At 44.8% G+C, this 13,334-nt stretch overlaps 1 protein-coding gene across 1 annotated transcript in view; it reads left to right on the top strand.

Moving 5' to 3' along the window:
* The window catches only part of EGFL6 (EGF like domain multiple 6), a 93,155-nt gene that overhangs the window by 36,997 nt on the left and 42,824 nt on the right, over positions 1 to 13,334 (top strand). Inside the window, exons 2-4 of the mRNA XM_077147037.1 lie at positions 4,145 to 4,257; positions 7,496 to 7,588; positions 10,899 to 11,018. Coding sequence (XP_077003152.1) covers positions 4,145 to 4,257; positions 7,496 to 7,588; positions 10,899 to 11,018 — 326 coding nt within the window. The remainder of the gene's footprint in view (positions 1 to 4,144; positions 4,258 to 7,495; positions 7,589 to 10,898; positions 11,019 to 13,334) is intronic.

Below are 13,334 nucleotides of genomic sequence, written 5' to 3'. Positions count from 1 at the left end.
GCATGGAACCTTTGTAGAATCTCATATAAAGACCTTGGACCCCTTTTGACATAAAAATGGCAATTTCATATGGCCCACCCTAACAGTTTATGTCCCTTATTCAGGTATCAAAGCAATAGGAATATTGAATTAGGGATGGGAGAGCTAGTTAGCAGGCGTGGAATTAGAGCAAAGGGCAGGTAGAAAGAAAAGCTGCTGGGAAAGCAATCTGGATCATTTATTATCATTCACTTGGAACATCACACAAGAACTGTGTAAAAATGAAAAGCAAACTTTTTTAGCAGGTTTTAAAAGATTTCACGAGCTAATGTGCGTCATTATTAGCAATTCTGTCCACTAGTAATTTTTCCTTTTTAAGCTAGTTTTCATGGCCAGCTGTGGAATTTGATGATTAAATCAAATCCCAGTTGTGGCTGGCCTTTTTGAAGTTGCCTTTTACAACCGGTTGAAACATGGGCGGCACACCTACAAATTAAAAGGCACGTGGCTTGCTGATGCGCTCCTCTGGTTCTCTGATGGGTTTTCCTGCAATGGTTTTCAGGTGGTTTAGTCTCCTTTATTAGGAAATACGCTGCACCCACAGAGAACTGGAGCTGAAGTGAGGTTTTCTGATTTGTCCAAAAATCAGAATCCATTGTATAGTTCTAAATCGTGAGTTGATTCCCAAACAACCATTGTTTCCAGCTTTAAAATGAAAATGAATAAAAAAAAAAAAAGAAAGAAATAGAAACGAGAGTAGGGCTGGATTTGATGACAGACTTCTGTATTGTCTAACAGAGCAGTAATACTAAGATGCACTCATAACTGGGGAAGGAATTCTTGACAGTGGATGAGAAACCTTACTTTATTAACAAGCTTTTGGTGGTCCGAATGTTAGCCATTAATGTTTTGGAGAGTTTTACAAGTGGCACTTTGTACAATGTCAAAAATGATGACTCGGGAGAAATCGACACACCTCAGGTGGTGGGTTCACCTTTTCACCTGAAGGCAAGCATGTGGAAATGATAAAGCTTCTTTCTCTGGAGAGTTGTGGTAATGTGCAAACAGTACATGAATTTCATCTTCTGGTCACTTTCGCCTGTTAGCTAACCCCAAGCAGTATTCTTCTCAATCCAAAGTCATTGACTGACTTTTGAAACAGGTTTGGTCATTTGTACAAAGGATCCTGGGTTCTTTCAACAAAGTTTCTAATTAGGGTTTTTAAGACAAATCACGTTTCAACAAATTTCACTTCATTTTTTGTGTGATTCCCCCCATCTCACATCTCTGAGATCTTGTTCAGTTTTGAGTTCACCCTACTTCCACGGAGATGGTCCCGTGTATATCCTTGATATTCCCAACTGCTGGAAATCCTTCTAGAGCTTGCCAGAGCCTTCAGGATGGACAAAATGTTTTGCCCGGACACATGGCCTTTTCTGTGGGGGCCCTGCTTATCTGCTCACCCTTTCTCCACCTCACCATTCCCCTCTGCTTCCCTGCCCACTCCCTTGCTCCAAACACGTAGCACTTTCTACATTCAAATTTACAGGCCACTAACTCACTGTGATCTTAGCAGCTTCATCCTTAGCAAAGGCTACTTTCTTCACCTGCAATACCCTCCCTACCAAACAGCTCTCTCCCACGACATCTGGTAAGCACCCCTGTCACCAAAACTCATATCCTTCAGGCCCTGTTGTCTCTTGCAAACCTCTTGCCCACCTGTCTCATCCGAGGAGCTCCTGAGAGCTCATTAAGTTGGAGTATAATTATCCGTTCACTTGCCAATCTTTACTCCCAGGATGGAAGTCCTTTATGGGCAGGGGAGGTTCTTCTAGTCTCTGTGCCTAGCAGTGTGCCTGACATGTGGTACCTGATAAAATTTAGGGAGGACAAATGGATAGACGGATGGATGAATAGTTTGGTGACACGTGTTCCCCTGGGGCTTGTAACTGCAAAGAAAAGTCATCCGGTCTTTCTTGGCCTTCGTTTCACGTGTGAAATGATTGGTTGAAACTTGTCGCTATCTAAGGTCACTTTCCTTAAGGTGTAATTCTATGATAATCTCCCCTGGCAGGAAAATTGATTCCCACATACATAAAAAGACTCAAGTGGAAACTGTGGCAGTGATGAGAACGGGACTCGTAGACGTCCAGCTGCAAAAAAGCAAAACTGACCAAGGGCCCAGGGCTCTGGAATCCGCAGGTCATTTGAGTGGAAGCCACGCCTCCCCCGGGCTCCTCCGGCCAATGGCTGAGCGCGGCGGGGCTCGGGAGGCACGCCCCTTTGTGGAAAACGCGGCTCCAGGACTGGACTTCGTGCTCTCCTGGACTATACCGTCTGCCTGTGTCCAGTGGACTGTGAACACGTGAGAAGAAAGACCAGGGCTTTTCCTCACTGTATTTACCTAAGACAGTGCTTGGAACCTAGCAAGTGCTGATAAAGGTTTTGCTCTAAATCAGTGGGTCTCAGCTGGGGTGATTTTTGTCCCCCAAGGGACATTTGGCAAAATCTAGAGATAATTTTCGTTGTGACACCTGGAGAAGGGGGTGCTCCTGGCATCTGGCGGGTGGAGAGCTGGGGGTGCTGCTCAACATGCTCCCACGCACAGGACGGCCCCCCATAACAAAGGATTAAGGGGCGCCAAGTGGCAATAGTGTTGAGGTGGAGAAACCCTGTTGTAAATGGAGTGGATGACCGGAGAATCCCTACAAGTGCTTCCATTGGACGATGAGAAAAAGCCAATAATAAGATCATCCTCATATTAGGTGCTCTCAGTTAACGAAACGTCCAACACCACATCTTTGTAACTCTGAGCCGAATGAATCACCAAGTTCAAAGGAGAGGCAGAGTGCAGGGGGGTGGGGGTGGGTGGTGGGCAGCCTGCACGGCTGTTGAAATGCCCGACCTTGACTAAGATGTGATTAACTTGCATAAAGTTCAGTCCTGCAAAAGAAAGCCTGTGGTAAAACGTGCATTCTTTGTTAAAAGGCCCAGGCAACATTTTGCAGTGTATTTAATATGCAGCCAGCACCCTCACAAAAAGATACAACTGCACAAACGTCTTCCTCCAGAGGCGGATTAGCAGCCCACACTGACCGCAGGGACACATGCAGCCGTCTGTGTCCATTGCCAACACGGCCTAGGAAGCACGGCAGGGCCAGCTATCCATTAGTCCTCTATCAGGCTGCTAGCTCTGAGGGTCGCAAACCGCAGCCTGGGGGCCAATGAGGGCAGTGGTCCACGAACCAAGAACAGTTTTACATTTGTATGTGGTAGCAGAAAAATCCAAAGAAGAAGAATATTTTGCGACATGGTTAAGGTATATGAAGTTCACATTTCAGTGGCCATAAATAGAGTGTTGTTGGCAGCCACACTCATCCTCTTTTGTTTTGTCTCTGGCTGGTTTTATGCTGCAACGGAGTTGAGTAGTTACAACAGAGACCTTATAGTCTGCGAAGCCTAAAATATATGCCATCTGGCTCTTTATGGAAAATGTTTGCCGCCCTCTGCCCAAAGAGTCAAAGAGTTTAGCAAATTGTGTTTCCAGAAGGCCACATGATCCCGGACACCTGGTTCTGGTGAGAATGCCACTCGGCACCATTGGGTTTGAGTTTCCTCTTTTGTAATATGAGCAGGCTTAGTGAAGGGGTCTCTAGGGCCCTCCCATCTCCTAACAGTCCATCCCATGCAGAGATTCCAGTTTGATCAATGGTTCCCAGGTGGCCAAAGGGGTAAAAGTGCAATGCTGTGGGCTGTGACAAAGCTACCAGGCCAGAGAGTAGCCTGCCTGCACTCGGAATTGAAACAGACATAGAACTAGACAGTCACTGTGTCTAAACAATGCAGATTTGAAAATTGGCATTCTAGAAGGTTCCGTAACATACATAAATTTTTAGCCACTTTGACGTACCCTAGTTTTATAGATTCTGTAACCCTTTTTTTTTTTTTAACCCTGGGGAAGAAGGGAGTGGACAAAACCAGTTAGTGGGAAGGCTGGCAAGTGATGGTGGCAGATAAATTCAGGTTTTCAACATCTAAGCTCGCACTTCTGGTGTTCGTGGAAATTAACAGGGTAGTGGTTATTTCTCCTGTTCATTTAGTAGAAAGGAAGAGTCTCAGTTGCCCTTTCTGTTTTCTCAGTACTAACGTGATTCTTTATCTGCAGTCCAAGGAATCTTGGGTTGCCTGTACCTGCCCAACAGCCCGGGATCTGTCACTACGGAGCCAAACTGGCCTGCTGCTACGGCTGGAGAAGGAACAGCAAGGGTGTTTGTGAAGGTAACTCCGTAAAAGCTCAGACCTGCCCTGCCCCCGGGTACTATGTTAGGGTCCTTGGGTTTCTATCTATGACACCACAAGCTAGTGCCAATTGCCAGCAGACTCCCCAGCAGAGGAACATGGAAAACTACGAACACCCAAGGCCTTGGTTTCTAACATGTGAAGTATATTTTAAAAGCCTTGTCAATTATTTCTGTGTTACTGCCTTAATAAGTGTGACTGAGTTATTGTTTTTTTATGTTGTTTTTTAATCTGGAGAAATTTCGATGGGCAAAAATAAGGCCATGGACTTTTCCCCTCTAGTTATAAAGTCAAGCCCCTCAAAAAATGTTTTTTCCAACTGATTTCTAATGTACGTTTTAAACTATGAATGAACTCAACGGTAGGCTTCAGTCACAAACAAACAAGTAAGCATTTTTCACTTGATACTTTTGTTACTTGATTTTTTAAAATGCAGAGTGCCAGTTTCCAAATGCTTTCAAAGGACACTTGCACAAATGCAAAGACTTCAGATATTTTTCTTACTGTTTTTGACAGATTGCAAACTAAGGAGCCGTGGTTTGCCTCGGATATTGTTTCTCAGACTGCGTGTTAGGAACTCAGAGAGAGGCAGCTGATCATTTTCAGGGGGCTCGGGGAGGGCAGAGGTGAACATGGAGTTTTGTGTCATCTGGCATTTCAGTGGATTTCTATAATGACCCACGCTTGCAGTGTAATGGGGTCAAGTCCGCTTTCCTGCTGGCTGCCTGTCTGACTGGGTAAGCATCCCTTCAGGGCAGGAATCTGGTCTCACTGTCCCCGTGTCCCTTGCAGTGGCAGAGGCCAGAACCTCAGTCCCTCATCTGTTAAGTGGGAAAGTACTACTTACTGTGTGTCCCATCTTACCCAGTACTTACTGTATAAGTACTACTTACTGTGTGTTTTAGGCATCGGTGTGGCTCATTTTGGATTTTAAACTGTAGCATTAAACTGTTAGCTCTTTTTAGGAATGACAGCGCTGCCTTCTTTTTGCTGGTCTGTCCCTACCCCCAACCTCTTCTTTAGCAGGTTCAAATATGTCTGAAATCTATATAAGACGCTGATCGAGCCCTCTCCATGGACAATATTAAGTAAAGCTTTCCACCACGACAGTTTTCTTGTGATGAGGTGGTAAGAGCATGAAGATACTAGAACAAAATATCTGAAGATCAACACTACCAAACTAGATGAAGAAAGTTAAACTGTCCCCCTGGGACCTTTGTCAGTTAAGAAAAGGGCTGGGGGTGGCCCTCCTAGTTTTTGATCTGATTTATAACGTCACGATCAAGGGCATTGTGTTGAGAACCAGCCTGGCCTGGCTGACCTTGGGCAAAGTATGTAACCTCATAACCTCATAATCTCACTAAGGCTCCATTTCCTCCTCAGCCACACAGACAGAATGATACCTACTTCAGAGGGCCGGGAGTATAAGCACGCATGTGTGCTCATTACCGGGCATACACAGAAAATAGCTCAGAAATCACTGCAGATTGGGAAAGGACCACTAACTCTCAGGCCAGACTAATGGCAGTGAGACTGCCAGGTGACAAGGGGATTACCTGTAGCTTTGTTTCTTTTCTAAACACAGCAGAACACATTTTTATTTGAAGTCGGTCAGGTGGAAAGAGGCAAAAACCATGTGGCATCCTTGATTTGGGATCTCAACAGTAGCATGATCCTTGGCACTTACTGTCCTAAAACTTGTAAAACCCTGTAGGTGTCTGGTGAATAAATGAGAGCAGGTTTTGGTCTCCTGGAAGGGCTTTCTTGTGACTGGATCAGCGCAGTTAGGCTCCCTTACCCCCAGCCAAACCACATTCCCTGTGCTTTGTGGCCTGTATAATACCATAGGCATTAAACAATTTAAAGCAAAAGGTTAAAAGAGCAAGTGCAGAGAGTGCCAGCAAAATGCTCACCGTGCACGTTTTGCAAGCTGGAGAGATTATCAGCAGCCCCGCTGTCCCAGTCAAACATCCAGATTTTAAATTGCAGTGATTTTTATATCTGAAATCTGTGTCATGTTTTCTCCAATTTGCATGATCCTTCTTGACGGTAAAGTCGCCTGTTCCTTGCAGCACCATATAACGGGATCATTTGTCCTAGATGGCCCAGCCTGATTTCTAAACCAGGGTGTGGTCTGCCTGGTAAGGAGACCAGGATGTAGGCCGTCCTGCCTGAACAGGCAAAGCCAACTCCCAGACACTGAGACCCCAGTTCCCCAGCCCTCTGCCTCCACACTGCCCCTTGGCCCTTCCTTCCCCGTGAGGACCTGCTGCTCTGGCATCCTGCACTGCCCAGACCTGTACCCAGCGCAGGCACGGGTCAATTCGTGTTCATTAACCTTAAAATGTGTGTCACTTAGCGAGATGGAATAAAGAGTGCCTACAAACAAATCCCTAGTGCAAAGCTACAGGTGCAAGAGTTTGACCAGGGGTGGGGGAGGGGGGGATTGAACAAGAGAGCTTTGCTTTGTCTAGAGAATGCTTAAGTCTTAGCACTCAAACTAAATTTCGCTTGGCTGTGGATTGGAGGTTCAAATCACAGATGCAAAGTTAGTATAAATTGAAAACGTCTTTCTGGAGTGTCAGCCTGATATTACAGCAAGGATATTATTCTGAAATTGTCCTGGGTTCTTGGGCATTTACTCTGGGCTCTCCTATCTAGACCACATTGGAAGTCAGTTTCTTCCGTGCTTTAAAAAAAAAAAAGGTGTATTTTCATAACAACTGAACTTAAAGGTGTGTCTCCAAGTACATATCCATAACAAAACAGTTGCTGGAAATCAAATTCTTTCTCCTTTGTCTTCCAAAGTGGAAGAGTATTGCTGGCATCTTTCTCCTACTATCTGTTCAAAAGTTCTACAGCTATTACTTCAGTCATTATTCAAAAATATTTGAGTCGCCAACATGTTCAAAGCGCTTTGTTGCAAAGACAAAGTTTTAAGTCCCTGCCCTAGGAGACACTTAGAATCAAGGAATGGATAGAAATCAAGGAGAGAAACCAAATATATGTCTAATTATTGAATAAGATGGAGACATTCCGCGGGGGCTGAATCTAGTTCACGGACAAATCACTTGCCAGATCTCAAGGGTGGAGACGGAGCCGAGAGGCAGCGGGTGGCCCTGCCCTCCAGAACGGCCCGTGGACTTCTCTGGAAAACCGCAGGCGACCCCTGTGTGCGTGTCACCGTGCTAACTGCTGCTCTTGTATCCTTCCTCAGCCGCGTGTGAGCACGGATGCAAGTTCGGGGAGTGTGTGGGACCCAACACGTGTAGGTGTTTCCCAGGATACACCGGGAAGACCTGCAGTCAAGGTCAGTGCGGCAGGCCGGGGTCGCCTTCCAGACCTCCAGAACCTTCCGCGGCGAGGTTGCTGCTGCGGGGCTTGTGACACAGGACAATGCAGGGCTTCTCAGGGCTTCTTCGAGGGCTAGATGTTTCACTCAGTCTCTTCTCCTTGAAAAACGTGAAGTCTTTCCAGTGTTTTGGTGTGTCTCCATCTTATTCAATAATTAGACATATATTTGGTTTCTCTCCTTGATTTCTATCCATTCCTTGATTCTAAGTGTCTCCTAGGGCAGGGACTTAAAACTTTGTCTTTGCAACAAAGCGCTTTGAACATGTTGGCGACTCAAATATTTTTGAATAATGACTGAAGTAATAGCTGTAGAACTTTTGAACAGATAGTAGGAGAAAGATGCCAGCAATACTCTTTCACTTTGGAAGACAAAGGAGAAAGAATTTGATTTCCAGCAACTGTTTTGTTATGGATATGTACTTGGAGACACACCTTTAAGTTCAGTTGTTATGAAAATACACCTTTTTTTTTTTTAAAGCACGGAAGAAACTGACTTCCAATGTGGTCTAGATAGGAGAGCCCAGAGTAAATGCCCAAGAACCCAGGACAATTTCAGAATAATATCCTTGCTGTAATATCAGGCTGACACTCCAGAAAGACGTTTTCAATTTATACTAACTTTGCATCTGTGATTTGAACCTCCAATCCACAGCCAAGCGAAATTTAGTTTGAGTTTTTTTTTCTTTCAACAAGCTTATCGTGTTTTTTAAATTACCAAAGTTATGTCTGTTGGTTATTTTTTAAAATCCAACAGTGCAAAAAGGACATATATTTTAAAATGAGATTCTCCACCGTGGTCCCTGAAGTAACCACAGTTAGCAGCTTGTTTCACGCCTTCACAGTCCTTTTCTATGAAAAAACCAACGTAAGTATTTCCTATAGGCATCTTTACATGTTAACCCATGCAGACCTACCACGTCCATTTTAAAGCTACACCTTGTTCCATAGTGTGCTTGCTTTAATCAGTTATATAAAAATACCTTCTTTAACCATTGTTGTTTACATTGTCTCCAGTTTTTCACCTTTGTAAACAATGATGAATTGAACATCACTCTATACACACTCCTGCACCTTTGAATGAGTATTTTTATAGGATAAATATCGAACAATGGAGTGGTTGGGTTGAATGACTTGCACATTTTTATTTTATTTGATATAGTTTGAAAGGCAATTTATGACATTTGTCAGAAGCTATTTATCTGAAGGCATTAAAGTTCATTTATAACATCTAGAACAGTGGTTCTCAACCCAGGTGATTTTGTCTCCCAGAAAGAATTGCCGGATAAAATATAGATGCCCAGTTAAATTTCACGTTCATATGAACAACAATTAATTTGTTAGCATACCGATGTCCCAAATGTGGAATGGGCCATGCATGGACTAAAAGAGCATTAGTCATGTCTCAGAAATGTAAATTCAATTGGGCATCCTGTATTTTCATTTGCTCAGTCAGGCATCCTGACCCCAGGGGCCACCAGGTAATATCTGGAGACCCTTGGAGAAGGGGGCTTCTGGCTGCTAAACACCCCCCAATGCACTTGGACCACCCCCCAGCAAAGGATGATAGGGCCCAAATGCCAATATTGCTGAGGTTGAGAAACCCTGCTCTAAATGTTATGTTGAATAAAAATATCTTGTTGGAGTAAAAGGTCTGGTCTTTGCTATAAAGCAGTGGTTCTCAATTGGGATGATTTTACCCCCTAAGACACACTTGACAATGTCTGGGGACATTTTTGGTTGTCATTACTGGGGGGGGATGCTACTGGCATCTAGTGGGTGGGGGCCAGGGACACTGCTAAACAGCCTGCAACACAAAGGACAGGCCCCAACAAAGAATGATCCGACCCAAAATGTTAGCAGTGCTGAGGCTGAGAATCCCTGGCATAAGGAAACCTGCAATAATTAAGAAAGAATACCCAGTCCTATAATGAAGTTGAGCAAAGAGCAGCAAATCAAAATTCCTCTGCCCTTAAGAAAGCTTCTAGGATGCTTGGAGAAGGGCATGTGGAGTGAAGCACTGCAGGCACCTTGAACCGGATCTCTTATCTCCTACCCCCAGCACTGAGGCCAGAGCCCCAGAGGTGCTTCTTAACTCCAAATCCAAACACCTGAATGAGGTACGTTCAAGAAGCCTGCTCTCCTAAGTAATAATCCAGCTGTGCCCCTCCCCAGGGATGGCATGCCAGAAAACTTATTTTTTATAATCTAGAGTTAGTAACGTCCACATAGTTTTGCAAACTTCTTTAAGTTAATGTTTGTCCTGTGAGCGTCTTAGCATGAGATTAAATATAGCCTTACATCTCCATCAATAGCTGACTGGCAGGGCTCCTCCTAGATGGGTGTGAGTTGGGACAGTTGAGCCAGTGCAGGGTCCACCTAAGACAATCACACTTGAAAGGGGGTCGTGCTGTTGGCATCTGTCATGGGCCACTTAAGAGGTCATTAAAGGCAGAAATATCTAAATTGTACATGTCTGCCCTTGGTTTTGAAGTATTATATGCACAGAGCTGTGCATATATTGAAAATGTACAGCTCAGTAAATTTTCACAAGCTGAACGCCCATATAACCAGTGTCCACATCAAGAAACAGAAGCTTAACCCCCTAGAAGACCCTTCCCCCTTTCTAGCCACTCGTTCCCTGCCCACCCCTATCACCCACCCCCACCCCCACCACAGGAGCCATATCTTGACCTCTAACACTGTAGATTAGTTGTGTCTGGTTTTGAACTTCACATACCTGGAAGCAGACTGTAGGTACTTGTTTGTATTCAGCTTCTCCAGCTCAGTATCATGTTGGTGAGATTCATCCATTTTTGTGTGTCGGTGTTTGTTCTCATCACTATATGATATTCCACTGTGTGAATATACAGTTCATTTATCCATCCGTCCTTCAGTTGAGAGATGTTTGGATTGCTGCCAGTTTGGGGCTATTATGAATTGTGCTACTATGGTGATTTTAGTACACCCCTTTTGGTGAGCATATATCTACATTTCTGTTGGGTGTATGCCCAGGAGTGGAATTGCTAGGTCCTGGGTAAATATAGAATGAGTTCCGCTAGATTCTGCTGAACCAGTTTCCAAAGCGATTGCTCCAAGTTACGTTCCCTCTGACAGCGTCTAATTCTGGTTGTCCCACATCCTCCCCAACCCTTCAGAATGGAGTCAGAGCCCAGGGGTGGGTTGACAGCCCAGTGGTCCTTCTGGGTGCTGAAGTCTAGTGTCCCACATCAGGTGACCTTCCTGTGTTCTCTGACTGACCCCTGCAGATGTGAATGAGTGTGGGCAACAGCCCCGGCCCTGCACGCACAGATGTGTGAACACACACGGCAGCTACAAGTGCTTCTGCCTCAGCGGCTACGTGCTGCTGCCAGATGCCACGTGTGCCAGTAAGTTCCAACGTCCGCAGTGGTCTTGGTCAGCCTTTGGGGTTTGGCTTTGACCATTTGATGCTTGGGGAAAAGGTGACGTGAGTAATTTTTAAAAAGTCTCTAAAGTCACCCCACGCTGAAACATCTGTCGGCATTTACTTGCATATGTGTGTGGGGGGGGGGGGTGTTGAAATACACACAATAGGAAAGTCCCATTTCAATGTGTATGTCTCAGTGGAGTTCAGTAAATTCACAAGGTTCTGCAACCAACAGGACTCTCAAGTTCCAAGACATTTTCATTTCCCCCAAAGCAAAGTTTAACCCCCAGAAGACCCTTCCCCATTATCAGTCACTCCCCTTTCCCCTTTCCCACAGCTGCTCATCTGCTTTCTGTCTCTATGGATTTGCCTATTCTGGGCACTTAACTTTTGAAATGCAAGGACTGACTTGGAGGAAAATATGTATATTTTAAAATATTATGTCATGATATGATATATACCTTTAAGTGATATATATATATATGCATTTTATATTAAGGGTGTGTTGGGTTTCTTCATGAAAGTAAGCATACGGAACAAAATAAGCATATTGGCTGAAGGAGCTGATAAAAATCTGTGCAGGGATGCTGCATATATTTGTAACTGTTGCCTCTTATCTGCCTTAATATGCCCTAACATATCCAGACATCTCTCGTTCTTGCAAGCCTTGCTATTCTAACCCCCTGCCTAACAACTCCTGAGCATATATCGCACCACCTTTTCACTTCTTCTTCATTAGACCATGTACACTCCTCACCTCACCACCCATTATAATATTCAACACACCTCCTAACCAATCCACATCCTATACGACACCATACCAGCTGCCCATCAAAGTTTCTTCACCCCTAACTAACTCCCCCTCACCAACCCTATATATTCTTTGTGTGTCCTCCTGTCGGGGTCTTAGCCTGTAAGCCTTGCCAGCCAGCTAAGTCCCGCGAGCCCTATGCAATAAATTACTACTATTATTCTTTAGTCTCGGTTTATTGTGCTCGTGCGCCCTCCAAACCTTCGAGCCCCGTGGTCTCGGCTGACGCCGCTCTCCAGCCGAACCACATCCGAGGACGAGACCCCAGTGCGGTCGGGCTAGGCAAGCCCCAAGCCGCACAGGGACATCAGTTCTTTCCACCAACTACCTTTCTCACGCCCCTTGCCTCAAACCCAAAGAAAGGCTAGAGGCTCTAGTTGGAAATACATTCCAGCTCACATTCCTGAAATGAAAAGCCCTTCTATGATAAAGAAAAGCCCCTGTCCTGTGGGAGGGTAAGAGTCTATATCCTTTCATTTATTGAAAGGGAAGGCTTTTCAGGTTTTCTGTTGCAGTGGAGAGGTGAACCCGCATGCCCAGCCTGCCTCCCCATCTCTCTTTCCCTCCCTCTGCTGCAAACCCTAACAAGCTCGGAGCCCCCCCGTGCCTTCTGCCAGCTTCCTAAGGCTGCAGAGCCGCGTGGACTCTGTGACCCATGTGGGCTTTGCTGCGGTGATAAAATTATATGGTCCGGACAGTGTGACAGTGGCGCAGTGGCAGAATTCTTGCTTGCCATGTCAGAGACCTGGGTTCGGTTCCAAGACTGCCCATGCCAAAAAAATTTATATGGTCCTTGCTCACTGCTGCCCTGACTCCTCCTTCTTCTGTCCCTTCTTGGCAAAGTGCCTCCCATCACCAATCATCCAGATCATCCATTAGCAAGCAAGCTTAAAAGATAACACAGGCATTTGAAGTGTCTTTTTATAAATCCTTATCGCTATAAATTAAGCAGACATCTATACAAAATGAATGCATGGCCTAATGACTTCTTATAAGGCAAGCAACATTGTAACCACCACCAAATAAAAAAAGATGTATGCTAATGGATGTCTGTGGAACATTCCATGAAAGCCTTAACAGTGCCAAAAAAAAAAAAAAAAAAGGAACTTACCCCAAATGGAAAGATAGAATTAGGTTAATTTTGAAGGTTCATTTTAAAAGAAAAAATCTAAAGAAAAGAGGAGAAGAAGGAAGAAGCTAGTATAACCATGAGTAGGTGTTTGTTACATTACCTCGACCTGGGTCTCTATCCCTCTATCCTCTTTGTCTGTTTCTATATCTGTATGGTGCTGTCTGTGCCTCCTGCTTATAGCTCAGAGGTAGTCCTGGCCCTCTCCACTGGCTGCTGATTTTATGCTCTCTGGCTCCTTGAAATCTCTTTCATCCTGCTGGGTGATTGGTAAATTATGGAGAAAAGTAGATGGAAAGAGGATCTCCCTATGTTCCCCTGCAGTGGATATTGGGCAGGAACCAAATGAGCATGTT

Source organism: Tamandua tetradactyla, chromosome X, assembly GCF_023851605.1.
Source record: "Tamandua tetradactyla isolate mTamTet1 chromosome X, mTamTet1.pri, whole genome shotgun sequence".
In the NCBI taxonomy this organism is placed as follows: Eukaryota; Metazoa; Chordata; class Mammalia; order Pilosa; family Myrmecophagidae; genus Tamandua; species Tamandua tetradactyla.
The sequence above is the reverse complement of the archived record's forward strand: the minus strand, read 5'-3'. Positions and strand labels throughout refer to the sequence as shown.